The sequence below is a fragment of the Delphinus delphis genome, chromosome 4, assembly GCF_949987515.2.
Source record: "Delphinus delphis chromosome 4, mDelDel1.2, whole genome shotgun sequence".
NCBI lineage: Eukaryota > Metazoa > Chordata > Mammalia > Artiodactyla > Delphinidae > Delphinus > Delphinus delphis.
In genome coordinates this window covers 120,031,540-120,055,085 of record NC_082686.1, presented here as the reverse complement: position 1 = coordinate 120,055,085, position 23,546 = coordinate 120,031,540, and the positions used below count along the sequence as shown (strand labels likewise).

At 41.1% G+C, this 23,546-nt stretch overlaps 1 protein-coding gene across 3 annotated transcripts in view; it reads left to right on the top strand.

The window, feature by feature from the left end:
- The window catches only part of SLC9A9 (solute carrier family 9 member A9), a 630,944-nt gene that overhangs the window by 420,840 nt on the left and 186,558 nt on the right, over window positions 1–23,546 (top strand). For all 3 annotated transcript variants that reach the window (XM_060011384.1, XM_060011385.1, XM_060011383.1), the window contains one exon: window positions 19,846–19,999. In XM_060011384.1, coding sequence (XP_059867367.1) covers window positions 19,846–19,999 — 154 coding nt within the window. The remainder of the gene's footprint in view (window positions 1–19,845; window positions 20,000–23,546) is intronic.

Below are 23,546 nucleotides of genomic sequence, written 5' to 3'. Positions count from 1 at the left end.
AGTATCAGTAGCTTTACTCTGGAGAATGGTGGTTTATTTTTAAAACTTGGAGATTATATTTTAAACAATGCTTTTTTTCCCAAAGAAGATTGTGAGAGAAGTGCAAGGTTTAGATAGCCGTGTTGGGATGTGAAGCGTCTGCCCAAATAACCTCGTGGCTTTCTGGATTTGGCACCTTCTGTGTTTGCTTAGCTGTTGGATTGGAGCTGCATTAAAAACTGAGGCCAGCAGTATGGTGTGTATGACCAGGGGATGTGCGGAAGCCCAGAATTCGGTGATACCTTTATGATATCCTAAATCAGAGAGTCAGCAAACTATGGCCTTTGAACCAAATCTAGCCCACAGGAATTTTGTAACTAAAGTTGGAACACAGCTATACCCCTCTGTTTACATATTGTCTGTGGCTGCCTTTTGTGCTATAAGAGAAGAGGCAAATGTTGCCACAGAAATTGTATGGCCCACAAAACCTAAAATATTTACTATCTGGCCCTGTTCTAGATCATCTTCATCCTCTAGAAGAAAAATAATAACCCCATCACTTTAATGGGATTGACATTAATAGTTTAATTCAAGGGAATATCCATCTGCTAGTTCCTAGCATTAAGAACATTGGATTTTCCACCAAAAAGCTGTCTTCTTAAAAATGAGGAGATTGTAATGTTATAGGGTTAGGTAATGGAATCATAGATGCTCAACTCCAAAGTCACTTTATACCTTTCTAAGACCTTTTGTGGGTAATGTTTTGAGACTCATAGCCAGGGCAAGATAAGATAGGCGCTCTTGGTCTCTTCCTGCAGATTAAAACAAAGAAAGAGAGAGAGAAAGACATGGAGAGTTTTTGAGTATCTTGCTCACCATCTGACAACTCATAAGAGATGAAATTGAGACTTGAACCCAGGCCTCTTGACTTTGAATTTAGAGCCTTCTCATCTGTCTTGACACAACTTCAGATTTACCCTCAAGGTCATGAGAACAAAAGTTAAATCCAAACCGTGCCCTTCATAGCCCAGGCCAACTCCAGCATGTCTTAACATGCCTCTCATGCAAACCTGACCCCGATCCTGTTCACAGTAAACCACACACGTGGGTGACACCCCTCCCAGCCATAGGCTCAGGTTCTACACTGCACCCACTGACCCCCTTCAGAGTGTAGGAAGGACCAATGGAGTTTACCATGTGCGGCGCAGTATTTTTTCTTCAAAAGAGAATGGTCCAGACTGGGCTTTGATTTTCTGCATGAATTCTGATATGCCATACCTCACTCAGGACCTAAAGTTTTAAATATATTTGCCAGGAAGTACAGAATTTAAAAGGTCAACGTAAGGTAATGTAAGCCTGAGGAGGAAGTGAAAAAGCAGATCAAATAACACACTGTCTAGCCTTTTCTGAGTGTGTGGGCACAACAGCTGCTGAAACCAGAAGGAACAGCCAAACCCCTTAAAGAATATTTGCATTATAATGTAGCTTAATGTTCTTAATTATGTCTAGAGTGGTTTTGGTCATCCAGTAAGAAGGATAAGTTTGGAAGCTCTCTAGTGGAAACCACTTGTCCATGCTTCACTAATAAATTTAGATGGAGCCTTTCTTTACATAACTTAAAACATTTTTCAGAGTCCTCTGGAGAAGATAAACAACAATGACCCTCGATCTAAAATGGGAGCGTGAATTTATTTACACAATCCCTCAGTCAGTCACCCAGCTACTCATTCAGCAGACACTCCCTGACAGGCTCTCTTTGGTAGGTATTTGGGTGAACAAAGACAGCGATGAGAACCCTGCCCTTAAGGTGGCTTGCAGCCTAAGAGAGAGAACTTGGCTTTGGGCCAAGCTTGGTTCCCTAAGCCGATGTTTCAAAGACCAATCAAATAAGAACCAGAACTTCTGTCTTAGTCAATTACACCTACTATTTGACAAAGCCTTTTCCATCACCTTTACCCTCACCTCGTGCATGCCTTTTTGTACTGGGCAGGTAGAGAACTGGTGATGTATTTCAAGCAGAAGTGGATTTACTTGTAAAGTTAAAGAAGCTTCAGTTTTAAGCTCCCCGTGTCCCCCTTCCAAGACCCTGGGATGGGCACTAGCAGTGTGTCCTAATGGTATATAAAATTTGTGAAAGGTGTTTTTGTATCATTTTTCTTAAAGAGGATTCAAAAATGTGTAAGTTTCAGGCCCCATAAAACCTGAATCAGACCTGTTTCCAAATCTGGATGCACCTGGAGGTGACAGTTTGCAGAGGGATCCAGCTGCTTATTACTTACCTCCTGTTGGGGAGCACACACTACCGGCAGTGAGCATTGGAGCAAGGCGTGGAGCTGTGTAGATGGCTGGGGTACAGCAGTGTTTTTGAGCAAAGCACACATTGTTCATTGATGACCTTACTGCCACTTCCACCACCCTGTGCCCTCCCCCCCCCGCCCCCCCACCGTCTCCACCTTTGGCCTCTAGAGCCAGTTAAACTGAGCGAAGCAACTGTCAGGACCCAGATTGAATTTCTCACCTAGCACAGACCCTACCCGATTCGTTTTGTGTAGTCTAGTAATCCACACACATCAGCCTTGGAACCTTAAAATGAGGTCTCAAGGTCAGGAGCAGTGTGGTCTCTCTGCCTCATTTGCCTTGAGAAGCTTTTAATAATGCAATTTCTGTTTTTGGTAGCTAGGTTGCAGTTAAGAGTCAGTTGGGGAAGTCTACCCTGAGACATTTTCAGGCCTTCTTTAAATTCAAGGCCAGGAGTTCACAACTGCTCTGCTGTATCATGTGACACCCGGAACAAAGGGCTTAAGAGGACCGCTAAGCTCCCCTGAAACTGTTCCTGTCCCTCTCAGCACAGCCCTAGTTAGTGCCTGGGGTGAGCTGCCCTGCCCAGTTCTCAGCTCCCTTGAAACCGGAGAAGCAGAGCTCTGTGGTTTAAATTAAAGGAGGAGATGTGCTTTGCACAAATTAGCTTTCCTATTGATGTGGTGCATATTACAAAGATCGGGCCTCTTGTTTTAATTCAAATCCATGTGTTGCAATTTTGATTTAATTTAAAACTAAATAAGAGCCGGGAATTGCTTGAAGGAGAGGAAAAACCAAGCCCGGTTGAGCCCCGGCAGCCTTCCTGAAACCACTGTGGCTGGGGACTTTAGCCTACTGGGCTTCAGAGGCTCCATGCAGAGCTGCTGTGCTGATCCGGATGGAACGGAGGCCCTGAAGCACCCGGGCAGGTTCAAGGGCCCCAACGGTGGGTCACAGGACATAATTCTCCAATTTGTCCATTTCTGTTGCACTTTGAAGAGACATTGCACCCCTGATGTGTCCTATTGCATAAACTAGGAAGGGTTTTTAACCAGGGAAATGTGACCTCAGTGTATGGATATAATATAAAACCTCATCCAAGAGTTTACATAGCCATAAAGACAACAGCACCAAGGGTGGCCAGGCTTTGCTGCTAATGTTGCTTGTCGCTCATTTGATCGTCCCCAGCACTCATTGGCATTCAGACAGCTGCTGGCGCCAAAGAACTGAGAGAAAGGCCTGGAAGTAAAACTTTAAGAAAACTTTCCCATTAGCATTCAGTTTTGTCCCCCTTAATGGTAAAAAGACTGCCATTACTATTCAAGTTCTGGGAAATAGCGTATAGAACCTCAGTGTTCTACAGGACAGCTTAAGGACCACTGCCCAGGTGTAGGTGACAACCTTTCTCAGTGTGTTTTTGGTGAGCCACCAATCAGGCCATTGTCAGAGCCAGTCTGAGACTTTGACCAAGAAGTGGGCTTCCCAGTTGATTTATCAGTTATACCCAGGAAGAAAACATAAGTGGAATTCATGAAAGTGAAGAGTCCAGGTTATTTTTTCAGCAGTGCCTAGGAACAGGACTCTGTGTCCATGACCACCCAAATTAATGGAACGCTGTTAAGCCACCAGGACTGTCCCACAATAACGACCAGCCACCATGTAAAAGGGACACTTCCATGCTTTGTTGATCCTTCACACCCAAAAGTGTGGTCCAGAGACCAGCAGCTAGGACATCACTTGGGGTCTCTTTAGAAATGCTGAATCCGAATCTGCTTTCTAACAAAATCCCCAGGCAATTCGCATGCATGTAAAACTTTGAGAAGTGCATCCCAGAACGTAATCAAGATTCGTGGTTTCTGTTCTGAACCTCTCTCTTCAATCCCTCCCTCCCACCTTATTCTGTTTTGCTTTGGACCCCCTTGGGTGCCAGGCTTGCTTTTTTTTTTTTTTATTTTTTTAGCATTCAAGTTGAAGAACTTCAATTTTTATTTTGTGTTGTTGTTTTTTTTTTACATCTTTATTGGAGTCTAATTGCTTTACAATGGTGTGCTAGTTTCTGCTTCATAACAAAGTGAATCAGTCACACACACATATATGTTCCCATATCCCTTCCCCTTCCCCCTCCTTCCCACCCTCCCTATCCCACTCCTCTAGGTGGTCACAAAGCACCGAGCTGATCTCCCTGTGCTATGTGGCTGCTTCCCACTAGCTATCTATTTTACGTTTGGTAGTGTATATATGTCCGTGCCACTCTCGCACTTTGTCACAGCTTACCCTTCCCCCTCCCCATATCCTCAAGTCCATTGCTTCTTGTCCTTCCCCTTGCCGTCTGATCAGCACAGCAATGTTTACCCAGTTACAGAATCTCCTCCAGTTCCTCGAGTATGTGGAATTCTTTCCCTGTTCACTCAGGCTCTCCATCTGTCTGGACCCCTTTCCACACACACACCCCCACCCCTCACTCTTTTACTCAGCTAATACCTTTTATCCTTCAGATCTTGGCTTAGACATCACTTCCTGTAGGAAACCTTGTAACTCCTCAAGTCTGGGTTGATGTCCCCCTCCTCTGTTTCCGTAACACCCAATACTTCTCCTCTCCTAGCACCCATCACATTCTACCATGATTTTTGGTTTGCCTGCCTGTGTGCCCCTCTAGACAGGGAGCTTTGTGAGGCCAAATACTTACCTGTTTCATTCACTCTGTACCTCAGCACCCAGCCCACTACTTGAACCTTCCACAAATAATTGACGGATGAATAGGCAAATGAATGAACAACCTACAACAATGTCAATGCAACTAAAATTGTACATTTCACTAAAATTTCACTTAAGGACTATCCATTCCTGTTCTATCAGCCTGGGAACTTCTGAATTCAGAATTGACCCCAAAGGCAGCTCTCAGACCATGTTTGCCCAGGTGGGAGCTAAGCAACAATAAATTTAAGGAAAGAGATCAACAAATAAAGACTTTTGTTTTTGAAATAAAAGAAAATATTTTTTACCTACTCACTTCTGGCTAAAAAACCCTTCCCTGAGCATTCATAACAGTAAACATTGTTAATACTTCCTCAACAGTAGCATTCGGATATGAAACTATTTTTCAAATCTTTGCTTGCTTTGTGTTGGATGGATGTTTATGATTTCCAGTTAAAGACCTAAGATCTCATTAAAAACCCTGGGACTTTTATATGAGCCAAATGATTTGAATCAAGAATCAGGCTTGGGGCTTCCCTGGTGGCGCAGTGGTTGAGAGTCCACCTGCCGATGCAGGGGACACGGGTTCGTGCCCCGGTCCGGGAAGATCCCACATGCCGCGGAGCGGCTGGGCCCGTGAGCCATGGCTGTTGAGCCTGCGCGTCCGGAGCCTGTGCTCCGCAACGGGAGAGGCCACAACATTGAGAGGCCCGCGTACCGCAAAAAAAAAAAAAAAAAAAGAATCAGGCTTGACTTCAGCTCAGGAAAAAGATTTCTTTAAATGTATGTACTAGGGTTGTCTGAGAGTCTGAGTCTTCTAAGCAACAGGACTGTTTCTTTTCTTGGCTTGCGGGGATCTTAGTTCCCCGACCAAGGATCGAACCCCGGGCTTGGCAGTAAAAGCGCCAGGTCCTAACCCCTGGACCGCCAGGGAATTCCCGACAGAACTCTTTCTCTCCTTGTCTCTTCCTTTGTTCATCCTTCCAGAGAGCGACAGCCCAGATGACGCCATCACGTTGTCAAGCGTTCCTTGCCAAGCCTTCCTCTTCTCAGCCCCTCCCCCGGAGTCCAGGGTTCCCTCCCGCTCCCGTGGTGGTATATCTCCTTCCTGCTCTGGGTGTATCTTGTGCAATTAATTAGGCCACTATCTCTTCCTTACCAGTACAAGGTCACTAACCAGCTAATGGGACATAGGCTGAGAACATTTTCTCCATTAGAGCGGATGAACATCTACCAAGTCCCCACCTCTCTCAGGTGACACCCACTGTGGCCCGGGGAAGGCATTAGTGAGCAGGTGGCTGACCGGTGAAGGTCTTCTGAGGTCTTCAAACGGGACAGGGTTAACCAGCTTATGCAGGAAATGAGTCCTGAAAATGTTCTAACCAGTGTGTCAAACAGTCAGAAAAAAGACATCTTGAATAACAAGTAACCACGTGCCGCGTTGCTGTGACAAAGTAGACAAGCACGGCAGGTCCGGATGAACTGAAGATCCCATTAAGTCCTCATAGTTTCAAATGCTGAGAAAAGTTTATGTGATGATGACAAATTCAGAACATCTGAGAACTAGCTTTGAGCTACAGACAGCCCCATAGTGTTCTCCTATGATTAGGTCAAAATAGCCTATTCTTCACTTAGTTCCAAAATAAATTTACAGTAAAAGTTATTAGCTCTTGCATTTTTAAGCAGCATATTAGATTCTATTGGGCACCCCACATATTTTCTAAATAGGAACTACCATTTTGGTGAAATGCAGAGGGCTCAGGCTTTGAAGCAGTCTCAGCCATGGGGCGCTATATGGTTAACTCTCTCTAAACCTCAGCTCCCGTGGCTATAAAATGGTACTTACGTTAGACGGTCAGTGTGGAAAACCAGAGTAGAAAGTGTATATAAAATGCCTGGCACAGGGACCGCCACTTAGGCCACATTCGACAGTTGGGAGTTTCCATCACTCTCTTTAACCACCCGAGAGGAGATAGCCGTTAGTGCTTCACAGAGACATGATTCATATAAACTCACAACTGCTCTCGGAAAAACCTCCTATCGGAGATTAAGGTTTTTATTCTAAGTAAGGTTTGACCTTCAGATCACTGCTGAGGACCTAGTCTGAGGCCAATGCTAAGTGCTAGTGACATACCTGTGGAAGGTGAGATCCGAGGCTCCACCCCCTCCCCTTCATTTAAGGACAATTGCTGATACTCTACTTTTAGTTGCAGCAGTGACCTACTCCTCGCACTAAGATGTGAAACGTTGTCAACTCAAAGTGAAACTCAAAATACCAGTTTTTGTGAGGAAAATATATTGGAGCCCCCTCTGGGACAAGTTGACACATGCAAAATGCCACCATCTACTTAGACATTTATTGAGTGTGAAAAAGTGGCAAGGCCTTGTAGATTACCCAACCGCACTATAGAGAGAGAGTAGCCAATAAGAACACTCTAGCCCCTGAGAGACACTGAGTAATGAAAGGGGACAACCCAGAACACTTGTCACCTCTCCCTGTGTTTCAAGGATAAGGTCTTAGATACAGAAAAATAAATAATCTTATTTAATTTGGGAACTTTCTGTGTGCATTTCAGTTTTTCAGGAGTGTCACAGATATCACAAATATCTGACTGATAGTTTTAACCAAGCTAACCTGTCCGCTGAGGCAAACAAAAGGACCACATTGTTTTTCCCTGTTTTCTGCCTGAATTTGCTTACTAATTGCTTGCTTGTTTTGGGCATTAGGTAGACATAACCTTAGAAAACTATCAATACACACGAACCAGGCTCAAAAAATAAGTCTGTCTGTACCATGCATAAATCCCTCTAATTCTGCCCTCAGGTTCTGTGGATAGAGTTCAGAAGAAGTCAATAGGATTGACTCTAGTAAGTTATATGTGCAAATGAGCAAGAAGCATTTACATTTAAAAATGCCTTGTGCTACATTTCCATAGGGCCATTACATCATTTAGGAATTATCGGCACTTGCTCTAATATACTGGGGACATTGCAGTGCTGTTTGGGCAACCAAATCCTTCACAGACAGACCAAACCTCTGTGAGTAGGGCTGGGTCCCAGCCGCACTGCCCAGCCTCCCACTGACCCTCTTCCAAAAGTTAGAGACCTGTGATGGCACTTGAGGGCAGAAGGAGACACCAGAGGTGCCCTGCCTGGGAATAACAGCCTTGCTCTCCCTTTACAGGATCCTCAGTCCCACTCACCGTCCACTTCCCTCAGTGCCTGAAAAATGTCACTAGACCTTCCTGGAGCTGTTTTAAATTCCACAAGTAAACGTGAAAGCACGCATGTTAACTGTTTTAAAAAGCACGCCCTTCAGGAGAATTGTGTGCTACCCTTCCCCAGCAGATTTCTTCCTTCCAATTGTTTTCTTCCCGGCAGGAAGCTCATTTTGGCTGCGTGCGGAAATGGGGGTTTTGACTGGAGAGTCAAAAACCGATCATTTTAGAGTCGGGTGTCTGGGACTGGGATGGGGAGGGCAGCATGATGGCAGTAATGCACGGAAAGGGGGAGAGAGACAGAGACACCGAGACACAGAGAGAGAAGGTGCAGAAAGAATTGGGGAGGGAGAGCAAAAGGCAAAACATCTTTTTCAAAATGTTGCCTCAGGTTGATCGTCCGCCTGGGAAAGGGGAAGAAAATTTTCTTCTTCGCATCTTTCCTAAAAATTCAAATTATTAAGATAATCATGATTTTTTTTTTATCTTTGTTATGGGTTATATATTCAATGGGGGGAATGAAACAGATTGAATAACAAGCCATACCGTTTACTATGTAACCTTGGCTACCCCATCCTTCCCAGCCCATATTCCCTCATCTGTTAAGAAAATATTCTGTGATTCTACAGGGACATGTAAGGGAGAGAGATGTAGGTTTGGCAGATGTAGAGAGCCTTACGATAGGCTAAGCTACTAGAACACACAGACTCCTAAAATTCAGTTGTTGAACCACAGTAGTAAATCCGCTCTCATTCAAGTCACAGGTAGGGTTGATATTAACATGAGGGTGGGGGAAAGATGCCTCTCCTCCAGGTGGCGATTCAGATATCACCAGGCTCCTTCCATCTTGTGGCATCATAATCCCCTAAGTCAAGGGTTCTAAAAGTGTGGTCCCCGGACCAGCAGTATCAGCAACACCTGGAAACTTGTTAGAAATGCAAATCCTCAAGCCCCACCACAGACCGACTGAAATCAGACACTCTGGGGGTGGAGCCCAACAATCTAAGGTTGAACGGGTACTCCAGGTAATTCTGATGTAGGTAAAGTCTGGGAACTACTGCTATAGGGATTCATCGTGATTTATAACTGGCTGGTGGAACAATGGGAAAGAGAGACTGGGGTAGGTCGCTTTTCTTAAAAGCCTGGGCCCAGAAATGACACGTATCACCTCTGCTCTCATTTCTCTGGTGAGAACCAGCTGTATTCCTAGCTGCAAGAGATGCTAGGAAATGTAGTTTATGCAGTTATAACAGCATAGCATGGATGATAAAAATAGGTTCCGGTGGACAGATAGCCATCTTTGCCAAAATAGCCCTCTGCAGTAGGAATATTTTTAGCGTTGATCCTATGGGGAAAAAAGCAATCCAGTGTCTAAACTAGCGTTTCTCAAACCAGCAACTATTGATATTTGGGGACTGATAATTCCTTTTTGTGGAGTCTGTTTTGTACATGGTAGAATATTTAGCAGCACCCCTGGTCTCTACCCACTAGATTAACATTAGCGCCTCCCACCTTCCAGTTGTGGACAATCACAAATGTCCTCAGACATTGCCAAATATTCCCTGGGGGACAAACTCACCCAAGTTGAGAACCACTGGTCAAGTAGGAAACTTATAAGTTGACCTTTGAAACACAAGCTGGCCATAAGTTGGGTACTGCTCACAGAAAGTTGACTTTCTTTTGATCTCTGTTAGCCTTTCTCTTGAAACCCTCCATTGAAGATTTCAGCTAGTGGCAAGGATTATTCCACAGTTTCCTACCACATCTACCTTCCCTACGTAAAAATAAACTTCCAAAGACAGAGGCATCTACGCATGTTGACTCAGAGCTGTGACAGAGCTAATCCTATGTACAATTACCCTTCCTGGCTGCCTAAGGTGTCCAAAAACAAACTTCATTTTATGCGAAAATACATTGAAGTTATGTCGCATTCCTTCTCAGTGGCCTTAGGTTTAAATGATTCAAGTTCAGGAAGAGAGATGAAGGAAAGAAAGTTCTGCTTGTCTAACACAGACTTAGTTTCCAGAAAAACTCAATTTATTTTTGAATGCAGAGGCTTTTTCACTGAAACAATCTGTTGGCTTCGCTTCCATGTGATAAAACGACGTTGAACTGAAAATGGGACTGTATAACAAGGTTGTACTGTCCTGGAAAATGTATTTTGAAATCAGACTGACGTTTTTGCTGAAAGTAGTTACCTTTTGCAAGGTCATGGGACTTCAGCAAAGGTAAAAGCAATACATAATTCTATTGTAGATTCAAACTAGGGTTTGATTTATCAGACTGATGAGAATGTGTTAAATCTTTGAAATCAACCCCCTCACAGTACTTGAAATGAAAGGAAAAAAAGGTATTGCAATGGATTATATCCCAAATGAAAAGAAAGGCAGCAAAATAACTTATCTAAGGGATATTTCTTTTAAAGAATGGGTCAGTTTCTCAGGGACATTTCTGCATCCCTGTCCAACTACTGTTCATTTTCCTTTGGATTCCAATTGTGTTTCAAGGGCAAAATATGATCTTTCCCTCATCCATTCACTCATGCATTTATCCAATGCTTAAGGAGTGCCTGCTATATGAGAGGCACCATCCTAGCACTGGGCCTGCTGTCACTGAGCTCACTGTCTTGCGGAGGGACACAGGTCTTAAAGGCTAAAAAACAAACATATAATTTCAGATGGTGATCAGTGTAATAAATGACATGTAAAAAAGGCCTGGGTTCGAGTGGAGGGCACTTAGATGGCATGGTCAGGGCAGCCTTTCTGAGGACTGAAATGAATGAGGAGCAGCCAGGGCTGGGGGCCGGCAGGGGGGAGACTGGGGAAGGGGGCGAGGGGAAGCCTGGGAAGAGCACTGGAGGTGCGAGAAGCAGCACAAAGTCCTTAAAGCAAGAGAAAACATGGTTTAAAATCAACTTTATCTTCCCACACTTTTCAAACTCCAAATTTTCCTCCCAACTCCCCACTGTCTCCAGTAAAAACGACTCTAACCTCTCCCCTGAACTCCAGACCCTTAGCTCCAACCACCCACTCAACCTCTGTGCTTGTGTGACTACTAGGGATCATAGATTTCACATGGCTGGAATATAACCCTTGATCTCCCCCAGATACCCCAATATGCTCTTCCCACAGTTTCCCCCAATTCTTCCAGTTGTTCAGGCCATAAGTTCTTGGAGTTCTCTCTTCTTCTCATACCCATCATCCAACCCATCAGCAAATATTGTCAACCTTTGACATTATTCCAGTACTTACCATGCTACCATCCTGTTCTGATCCACTTCCACTTCTTGCCTGGATTATGCAGCAGGCTTCTCACTGACCTCCTGCCTCCAGCCTGGAGATCTGTTTTTCATAACAGAGCCAGAGTGATCCCTTTAATCATAGAATAGATCCTAGCGCTACCCTGCCAAAAACCTTCCTGAAGTTTTCCATCTCAAAATAAAATTCAAAAGGCTTGCTGTTCAAGAGCCCAGCATGATCTGGCTCGGTTACCTCTTGAGCATTATCTCCTTCCACTCACCCCCCACCTCCCGCCCCCCATTGATTCCATTCTAGCCACACCAGCCCCTTTGCTGCTATGCGAACATATCAGGCATATCCTTGCCTCAGGGCCTTTGCGCCTACTGTTCCAGAAGCCTGGAGTGCTTTTCTTCCGGACACCCACATGGCCTTTCCCTCATTAGAGTCTATGCTCAAATGTCACCTAACCAAAGTGGCTTTCCTAACCACCCTAAACACTCCAACCCTTCACATAAATATATCCTCTATCTTCTTATCCTACTTTTGTTTTCTTCACAACAACTTACATATTACTTTTTTTTTCTTTTTTAAACTAATCTGGAAGCCCCTTTAAGGCAGAAACTATCTCTTGTTTTCTGCTGTCCCCTAGAGCCCGAATGAATGAAGGAACACATGAACGTCACCACCTCATATCTCGAGAGTCTGAAGCCACTGTAATCATTCAATTCAAAAGCGTTTACTGAGTTTCATGTTTTGGATACTATGAGAGATATTAAGTTGTGTAAAGAAGTTGTAATTCCAACCTTTTAAAAGATTAATAATTGAGAGTAAAGAATAGATCATATTAAACTACTGATTCATCTCAGACTATCATTTAATAATATGAGTGGCATGAGCAATGTGTTTTATAGGATTTCCAAGAAAGAGCAATGTGGACTGGAGTATTTCAGGAAAACTTCGTGGGGGTGGAATAGAGGCAGAAAGAAGTGAAACACAGGCTTAACAGTGGGATCATGGCGTAGGGGCAAGGATAACAATTGTTTACTGAGAGAAAGAAGACCACCTTGTTGGTATGCAAAGCTCTCAGTGGACAAGAGGAGGTAGACCCGGAAAGGGGAGCAAAATTCTGATTGAAGTGTTTCTATGGGCTGTAGGAAGCCACTTATGGTTTCTGGGTCAGATCACCACCTCAAAAAGCTAGATTCTGAGGAAACTGTTCAGAGGGATGTTGATAGTCTGGAAGGAAGAAAGGATGGAGGCTGTTAGGCCAAGAGACCAGGGTGTTGGTCAGGGGCACAGTCAGAGTGTGAGGGGATGGGCCTCGGACCAAGGTGGTACAGAGGGAAGAGAGAGGAGCCCGAGCTTTCAGGTAACTCATTCTCTGCTGAATCCAAGTCTCTAGAGTCAGGACAGTAGCATGAGTAACTCATACATTTTTAAGTTTCACAATTGATGCTGATGTGCACTTCTGGGTAAAGACCACAAGCTAGTCTTAAAACCTCCATTTAGTGATGAGACAACACAGATTCAGATGAGGCTAATGATCGTGCATCCTGTCGGGCAGGCCTGAAAACAGATCCCAGGTCTCTTGACTCTCAGTACGAGGCTATAAGGGTCTCAATAAATAATAAAAGGGCAGAAGCCAAACTTGAAGAAACAATTACTCAACCATTCCATTGAACTAAGAGATATCAATCACTTTTCCATTTGTAATCAAGAATCATGAAGAATCAGAACATTCATCTGTTCATTGACCTTTTATGTGCTTGGCATTGCTCTACGTGTGTGGATGAACAAAGAGCCAGCCAATTACAGTGTAATGTCATAAGTCACCTGATAGGCCAAGCACAGTTTGTACTGGGAATGTCAGTTAGCCTAACCCAGGTCCAGACCTCAGTGGAGGCTTCATAGAGAAATCAGAGGCTCAGCAGAGCTCTGAATATCATTGGAATTAGGTGAAATTTGGGTGAGGGTTATAGAAGAAAGAACTAGAGAAAATTTGAATGGGAGAAAAATGATTCAAGCATAGAAAACCACATGTGCAAAGAGCTCTTTCACCCCACCATTGATTTCAGTGCCTTAAACATTGCACATTTGTTGACAATGGCCGTGATTTGGGCCCTCATGAAATTTAACAATCTTACCTTTTTCTTCAACAAACTATACATGCAAAGAATACTCTTTATACCTCTAATATACTTTATCATAATTTACCTGTTAAGAGACTCATTTTTGTAGAACCATGAGCCCTAAAATAGAGGAGCCCAAGCTTCCTCACCATTGCATCCCCCCACTGTGCCTTGGGTAACAGGTAGCACAGAGTGAGTGCTCAATAAATGTTTAGGTTTAGACTCTTGCTTTGCACCTTCAATGCAAATGCCTTAGGGGGTACTTGTATTCTTGTGATTTAAATGTAGCTGTAATAGACCTTCACCCTGTTCAGAACACATTTGCAAATTTATAACAGATTAAGTTTCACTTTTGCTGTTTAAAGATAAACAGGAAGCTGCACTTTTTCTGCAGCAGGGGTCCTTGACTGAAAGCTTTCCTTGGTTCAATAGTCTTCTATTGTTATGAATAGAACATCGACATAATTAACATAAGAATCCCTTAGAGGCCAATTTTAAATGAAACCACATTTAATTTCAGGTAATTCTTTTATTCCACAAGATGATGCTAACTTTCCAACTGAGTATGTGAAATATGTCAAGTCTCTGAACAGTAAACCCATCTAAAATGAGATGGAATAGTCTATAACCCCCCAAAGTATAAAATTATGTCCATTAGTTGGCCAAAACAAAGAGAAAAAGAAAGGTAAATCCAAAGAATCAAAGTACCCATTAAACAAAATAAAACACAAGTTTTGATACTGAGTTCTGAATTTCCTGGTCTGTAAGCAAAATGGCATGTGTTCTTGGAAAATAGTGTTTTGCTAAAAGAAACTCCTGAGTCAATACTAATCTTTAATTTCTAGTATTTTGCTGGTAGCCTAAGTAATTTATTTCAGTCCTAAAGTCCTCTGTTTCCCAAATCCATGGTGTGAAGGAGATAGGATAAGTGTGCCCAGAGCCTCCACATAACAGATAATCAGTACATATTGCTATGGACTCCCCTCACATAGTGTCCCCTTCAAATCCATAAGTTGAAGCCCTAACTTCCAATATGATGTTATTTGGAGATGGAGCCTTTGGAGACAATTAGGTTTAGATGAGGTTATGAGGGTGGGGTGCCCTATGATAGAATTAAGAAGAGACACCACTGAGCTTGCTCTTGCCTGGAAAGCAGGTAGCCTTCTGCAAGCCAGAGAGAAAGCTCTCACCAGACCCGGCCATGCTGACATCCTGATCTTAGACATCTCAGCTTCCACACCGTGAGAAATATTTTCTGTTGTTGGAGCCACCCAGACAGTGGTATTTTGTTATGTCAGGCTAAGACACATATGTGCTGAATGAAGCAATGAATGGCCATTGATTTGACAATTGTCTAGGTGCCAAATGCGTGATCAATAACTTTGGCATCATAAAGGATGAATGGTATGTAGGCAGTTTTTCTCATCTGGAGTTCTAAATGAGCTTCACTTTGTCTACTTAGTGACCTCACCTTTCTCAGTTCCATGCTTCCCATGCTACTAGGCCATCTCACATGTGGCATGAGCCATATTTGCGAAAAGTGGCCAGGGCTACAGACAGATACTCTCTTCTCCAAAAACACACTGTTTCTGTGTTTTTTTAGGTGACCATTATATGGGGGAGGGCTCCTCTTATAGAGCCATCTTGAAGTTGGTTCTAAATATCAATGTTTCTTAATATTCCACAAGTACAAGTACAAGGCAGTGGCTGCATTTTTCTTTCTTCTTTTTTTAAAGAGATCTCTACATTGCATCTCCTGTAAATATAGAGCTTTATTTATAGGATACAGATTTTTTTAGAAGTCAGAATAACATATATCTTTTGAGTATATTTTTAAACTAAGAACTGCTCCTGTATAGATAATTTAGATTTAAGAGCCTAGTTATACTAGTTTAACATAATAACAATACATTATTAAACATATTCAGGAAGATAAATGATTATGTCCTTCCTTGCCCTTGATAACTAACATGAACTTTACAATAAACATGACGTAGCAAGTTTTAACTTTTATTCCAGTCTCTATTTTTCTCTTTCTCACAAAATTCAAAGTAAAAACAAAAAATGAAAAAACAAAGCCAAACACACACACACACACACAAATATTCAATATAATGAAAATAAATACTTAGAGTCTTATCACTTAATATTTCTAATACACACCACTTAACTGGAGTAATGCTTCTTTATGGACACTTCTGGAAATGTGAGCTTGAGGAAAAGAGAAAAAGAAAAGATCACTTTCTATCTCCAATCTTGTCCTGATTAAACACTGCTAGGAGCTTTACCTTAACCTATACATTTTCTCCTCAGATATAGAAGGCTGTTGGAAAACTGTTTCTTTCAGTTCTCATTCCCTAATGACACCATTTGTATTTCCTGGAGAGAACATTATTGAAATATTCTCCAGTAATAAGGGTTATTAATATCCCCACTCTCTTGTCCCCAGCTGGGTCTAAGTGCATGAACGTCTCTGGTGTACTCTTCTTGAGTACAGCCATCTAAGTGTTCAGAATTTCTGATGAAAAAATTTTTTTTCTTTATTAATATCTACTTCAAATGTTATCTTTCTTATCTTCAGGCCATTTCCTTGTCTACATGGAGATTTAGAATAATTTTCTTCCTCCATTACATTTTGTTCCTTGAAGGTAATTTTATAATCAGAGTGCATCTTCCTCTCTCTTTCTGAGGCTTCCTTCTTTCAAGCAAAATATATTAAGTCTCTCTATTCTAATCCTCTGGATCTTGTGTTATGCCACTTGTCTCTTGTATATTCTCAGTGTAAAGATGAGAAAGGAGCATTATATTCTAAGTTGCAAAGCCAAGGATAAAGACCAAAGTAGTTATAGTTTTTCTCATCCTGACCTGTATCCAATTTCTAAAAGTCTCTTAATGTATGAATAAAGATTTAGAAAATTAGAAACCTAGATGATATTAATACAATAAATATTATAAAAAATGGACCATTGAAATTTTATGTATGTGACTTAAACCTTCCTATAAAAGTAGCAAAAATCACTACCTTTGACTTATACTTGCTATCATTATAAATGTTTATTTGCCCTGTTACATGGTGTAACAGAGCCTGTAAATGTCTTATAAGTCTTGTGTTACCCAAGAGAGATTTTCAATTTTAACTTTTTTATTTTACTACTTGTGCTTTTATTTACTTTTCTTCAAAGTCTACATCTGTTTTTATAATGTCATCACACTTTGATTTGAAATTGTAGCATTTAATCTTCTTTAACATCTTCCTGCAAATATATTTAATATGGCTTCATAAAAATTCAATTAACATATTATTATTAAAGAAGAAAAATAGACAAAAAAGCAGGTTTTAATAGGTCAGTTTAGATTATAGACTTTGTAAAAGTGTGTTCTCAGGCTGGAATAATTCTTAGACGTCATTTAATCGTTTATATTAATTTTCAATGGTCCATAAGCTTGGTTTTCCTTGTTGTCTAACACACTTGATTTTCTAAAAGTATTTGTGCCCAGAAAGATTTTTTTTGTAAATACAGACAATATTCTTTTAAAATTTTATGGAAAGGCAAAAGATCTAGAATATTTAAAACACTTTTGAAAATGAAAAATAAGAATCACTCTACCCGATTTTTTTTTTAAATAGATCTTTATTGGAGTATAATTGCTTCACAGTACTGTGTTATTTTCTGTTGTACAACAAAGTGAATCAGCCATATGCATACATATATCCCCATATCTCCTCCCTCTTGAGCCTCCCTCCTACCCTCCCTATCCCACCCCTTTAGGTCGTAGCAAAACACCAAGCTGATCTCTCTGTGCTATGCTGCTGCTTCCCACTAGCTAACTATTTTACATTTGGTAGTGTATATATGTCGATGCTACTCTCACTTTGCCCCAGCTTCCCCCTTCCCCACCCACCCAGTGTCCTCAAGTCCATTCTCTATGTCTACGTCTTTATTTCTGCACTCCCACTAGGTTCATCAGTACCATTTCTTTTTTTAAATTCCATATGTATGCGTTAGCATAAGGTATTTGTTTTTCTCTTTCTGACTTACTTCACTCTGTATGACAGACTCTAGATCCATCCACCTCACTACAAATAAGTCAGTTTCATTTCTTTTTATGGATGAGTAATATTCCATTGTATATATGTGCCACATCTTCTTTATCCATTCATCTGTCAATGGACATTTAGGTTGCTTCCATGTCCTGGCTATTGTAAATATAGTGCTGCAATGAACATTGTGGTACATCTGTTTTTTTGAGTTATGGTTTTCTCAGGGTATATATGCCGAGTAATGGGATTGCTGGGTCATGTGGTAGTTCTATTTTTAGTTTTTTAAGGAACCTCCATAATATTTTCCATAGTGGTTGTATCAATTTACATTCCCACCAACAGTGCAGGAGGTCTACCCAATACTAAGTCCTACCATATACCTACAGTAATCATGACAGTGTACCATCAGAACAGGAATAGACACATAGATCAATGGAACAGAATTGAGAACCCAGGAATAGAGCCACGCAAATACACCCAATTGGTTTTTGACAAAGGTACCAAAGCAATTCAATAGAGCAATTAAACATCCATAGGCAAAAAAAAAAAAAAATATATCCTCAGCCTAAAACTTGCCGCTTATACCAAAATTAACTCAAGATGAGCATGGACTTAAAGGTAAAATGTAAAGCTAAATAACTTTTAGAAAAAATTTTAAAATATAAGGGAAAATCTTTGGGACCTAGAGCTAAGTAAAGAGTTCTTAGACTTGGCTCCAAATAGATGATTTATAAAAGGAAAGATCAACAGATTAGACTTTATCAATAAAAAGCTACAAAGTGGGAGGAAATATTTGCAAACTATCTATCCAACAAAGGACTATTATCTAGAATATATAAAGAACTCTCAAAATTTAACAAACATCTAACAATTCAATTAGAAAATGAGATAAAGACACAAGAGCCATTTCACCCAAGCAGGTAGATAGATCACAAATGAGCACATTAAAAAACGTACAATACCATTAGGAAAATGGAAATTATAACCCCAATAAGCTATCAAAATGGCTAAAATTTAAAATAATGACAACACTAAAGGCTGGTAAAGGTGGAGAAACTGGATGACTTATCTATTGCTGCTGGGAATGTAAAATGCTAGAGCCATTCTGAAAAAGTTTGGTAGTAATTTCTTTTAAAAACATGCTATAGGGGCTTCCCTGGTGGCGCAGTGGTTGAGAGTCCGCCTGCCGATGCAGGGGACACAGGTTCATGCCCCGGTCTGGGAAGATCCCACATGCCGCGGAGCGGCTGGGCCCGTGAGCCATGGCCACTGAGCCTGTGCGTCCGGAGCCTGTGCTCCGCAACGGGAGAGGCCACAGCAGTGAGGGGCCCGCGTACCGCAAAATAAATAAATAAATAAATAAATAAAATAAAATAAAAACACGTTATATAAAAAAATAAAATTAAATTAAAAAAAGAAATATAATGTTGGACACGTGAAACGTTATAATATATACAATGTTATACATATAAATTTAAATAATGTTACTTCAATAAAATTTTTAATTAAAATCAATTAATTTAAAAAAACATGCAAATACCATATAACTCAGTGATTGCACTCCTGGGCATTTATCTCAGAGAGCTGAAAACTTACATTCATTCACACAGCAGCCTTATTTGTAATAGCCAAAAACTGGAAACTACCCAGGTGTCCTTTAACAGATGACGGTTAAAGAAACCGTGGAATATCCATACCATGGAAATACTACTCAACAATAAAAAGGAACAAACTATCAATACATTTGGCAACCTGGATGAGTATCCAAAAATTACTCTGGGTGAAAAAAAGCCAATTACAAAAGGCTACATATTTCATGATTCCGTTTATATAACATTCCTGAATCGGCAAAATTATAGAAATGGATGATTGATTACTGGCTGCCAGATGTTAAGGAGTTTGTGGGAGAGAAGTAGGTGTGAGTATAAAGGACAACATGAGGGATCTTTATGGTGTTGGGAATGTACTGAATCTTGACTATATCAGCGTCAAAATCCTGGGTGTGATGTTGTACTAGACAGTTTTGCAAGACGAGACATCACCGCTGGGGAGAAAATGGGGAAAGGGCACACAGTAAGTCCCTATTATTTCTTACAACTGCATGTGAGTCTACAGTTATCTCAAAATTAAAAGTTTAATTTTAAAATATAATTGTGTTTGTCAGTAAATTGTAAAGATAAATTCAATGAAATGAGAATGACACTCGTGCAGATGTTTCTTTTCCTTCTTTGGTTTTTCTCCATCAGGTTTGCGAGGAGCGATAGCTTTTGCCTTAGCTATTCGGAACACAGAATCTCAGCCCAAGCAAATGATGTTTACCACCACTCTGCTCCTCGTGTTCTTCACAGTCTGGGTATTCGGAGGAGGAACAACCCCCATGCTGACTTGGCTTCAGATCAGGTGAGTGACACTGCTTAACAAAGGAAATCATTATGAGGCATGGCTGCACTGTTTCTGATGTTGCTGACTGGTCAAGAGTACAATGGCATGTCTGTTCACTAACTTTCCCTGGGGTCAAGTTGACCTTTATTCACAAGGTGAAACAGTATGACCTATCACCAACAGAACTGACTTTTCCAAGAGTTCTAGAAATCTCAGGATGATGTTTATAGTCTACAGTCCCTAGAAATGAATTTCTTTATGAATTTTTCCATTCAATCATATTTACTGAGTATAATGTGGTAATCTATGGAGTTCACAAAAATGAGTGAGACATGAGTCTTGTCCTCAAGATACTTATGATACAGTAGAATTTATAGAGAAAAATCTATAATACCAAGAAGAAAATGAATTTGCTTTGTTTTTAATTTGTCACAGCACTTAGGATAGAATTAGAGACACAGGAAATGCTTAAATGTATTTGATTATTCAACCATATGTTTGGCCAGAGGGATGCTATAGACACAGATTAGACAATTTCTTAAAGGAAAATCGGGTCAAGACTTCAGTTAGGGGCCATCCAGTAAGCCGTGCTTGGAAGATGATTGCTATTAACCCAAAGTATGCAGGTAGTAGAAGATTTGATGAAAAATGAATAGCTTGTACCAATTGTGAAAAAGTAAAATGTTGTTGTCTTTGTTTCTTTGATCTGGGTCCTCATTTTCACATCCCAGAATGTAACAGTGCTTTCATAAGTCACATTTTACTTTCCAAAGCCATACATCTTGATGATCATGCAGCCCCTCCCTGGTCCCCGCCCATTCTCTGTGAGGCAAATCTATACCCACCATCTCTGACAAGAAAAGATCCATCTGACTGGGAGGGGATTTCCAAGAAGATTTTTTTTCAGGCAAGGACTCTGTTATTCCAGCACCAATGTAGTGCTTGGCACGTTGTAGAATGGAATAAATAATTGCTCCATGAAAAATTGAATGAATATAACCACGCATGTAAATTCCTTTTGTTAAGGCTTTACTGACAAATTTCTATCCATCTGACAAATAGAGTTTAGGGTAAGAAAGCTTATGTCTAAACTGGGCCAAGTGGTTACGCATTAAATGCAATTCAAGGAAAAAAGGACCTCTTCAAGTATTGTGAATATTGCTAAAACATAAAAGGGCTTTGACCAAAGGTTGAAATGGAGAATGTTTTGAAATACTTGTTGAACTATTTTCTAGGCATATAAATGTGACCTTCAGTTTCTTTCACGGTGGTAGCTGCTTATAGGCTCCTCTGGATGAGCACGAATATTTTATTAAACGCTATGGTGTTGAGTCTCCTGTAAACTGATAGTAAGATAATGTGGTGTGTTCAGGTTTCGGGAAAATAAATTCAGTAGGTGGATCCATGCGTGGAACAATTAGGACTTGGAAAGCAGAAGTTAGAGGATACCAGTCCTCACAAGATAAATGTCTTGAATGCTCTATCAGGTAAATTAGAATATTCAGAACATAAAGTGGTGCTTTATTTCAGAACATAAAGTGGCAACATTTTCTTAAAGTAATTCAAATATAACTTATTTTCTACTATTGTCTTTCTTTACTCTGAAGGATTTGTCCCAAATCAATACATGTTTTACCCTAAAATGTTTACCTAACTCTACTGTAGTGTTTTCCAAAGGTATCCACTGACTTCAGATAGATGTTACAGCTCATGCAGTCTCTTGATATCCAGATCAGTAGGGACAGGGTAATATAAAATGGGGCCTTAGGCAGGTTAGAACGTTTATCAGGTTATAGGACAGGGACTAATAAAGAAGGATAGTAATGTCAACTATAACGTCCACAGGTGAGGGGCCTGGAGGTCATCTTAGGCCAGTGCTATTATGGCCTGCTGGGAGGCACAGCATGGAGTTCCCAGGTCATGGAGATGCCCCAGTGCGAACTGGCTCCAAATGGCCCAACTGATTCCATGCCAGACTTGTCCTCCAGCCAGGAGTGGAGAAGAGTAAAAGCAGGACTGTGATATATTTAAGGAAATGAGCTGACAGGGCTCTGGTCCAGCAGGCCAGGTGGAAATCCCAGCTGGGAGCTAGAGTGTTAATCTGAAATCAGGGCATAAACCCAGTCAGAGAGACAGAGACCCAGTCATGAGGAAATCAGAGGGGATAACTGAGCTTTATAGGTATGTGTGTATCTAGGAAGTCAACCCAGGTAGACAGGATACAGGGCAGCAAGACCAAGTTAAGACAAAAGGCTCTCAAACTTTAATGAACATCAGAACCAACTGGAGGGCTCATTAAACGCCCACATTGCTGGGCCCCTGCCCCAGAGTTTCTGATCAAGTAGGTCTGGTTCAGGGCCTAAGTGTTTGCATTTTAACCACACTCCAGGCAATGCCGATGCTGCTTGCTCTAGGACCACATTTTGAGAACCACTGGTTTAGACTTATAACCCCACATAGAGATGGGGCTAATATTAAATACTGTCAGATCTGGCTGGGGTTGCCCAGGGCCCCACACCTGAGCCTCAAGTTTAAAAATTTTAGCACCTATGCTGGAGGGAAGCAGGGGCTAACTTGAAGAGAAAAATTCATTGTGCATTGATCAACGAGAAGGAAATAGAGCACAATAGAATAAACATAAAAGAATAGGATCATAAGTTAGTGTGTGTTCAAACACACACACAAGCACGACATAAATTTTGTTTGACCATGTTATAGTGATACCAGCATATGCTCTACTTCCACTGTGGTTTGTAATGCTATCAGAGAAATCCTTCATTTCATTATCGCTTTTAAATGATAGTTGTCCATCTTTTTTTTTTTTTTTTGCGATACGCGGGCCTCTCACTGTTGTGGCCTCTCCCGTTGCGGCGCACAGGCTCCGGATGCGCAGGCTCAGCGGCCATGGCTCACGGGCCCAGCCGCTCCATGGCATGTGGGATCTTCCCGGACTGGGGCACGAACCCATGTCCCCTGCATCGGCAGGCGGACTCCCAACCACTGAGCCACCAGGGAAGCCCCCTTTTTTGATTGTTTTAAATTTCTACATTTTTTTTCCTCTTAAGTTATTAGGTATGTACTTGAGTTTATTTATTTATTTTTTAGTCCCTATAAAATTTGCCATTCAGCTGAAAACTACCACAGTAAGATGCAGATTAAACGTTTTATGTAAGGTAAAAATTGATAATATTAATATGAATTACACTTTGATAGAAAAACTTTAAAACAGCAATGACTTCGTGCTTAAAGAGACTCAGCATGATCTTAACATATGAAATAAATTCTCCATGGGTTAAGTTTTATCCTAAGCACAATCAAATTTCTTGTCCTAAAGCTGTTGTTTTTTTAATAATAACAAATATTTTTAATGCAGCATTTGAAATAAATCGCGAACCTTTGTTTCTTAAAATTCTAGAGAAAAAGAAAAAGACTCCCCCAGTATTATTTTGGAGGTTTTCATGTAAAAGAAAGCAGAATGGTTTCTCGATTAGAATCCAGATCTCCTCCCTTCTGTGAATTACATTAATACTGGTGGTGAGGAAAACCCAGCTCCCAGTCTCCGAGG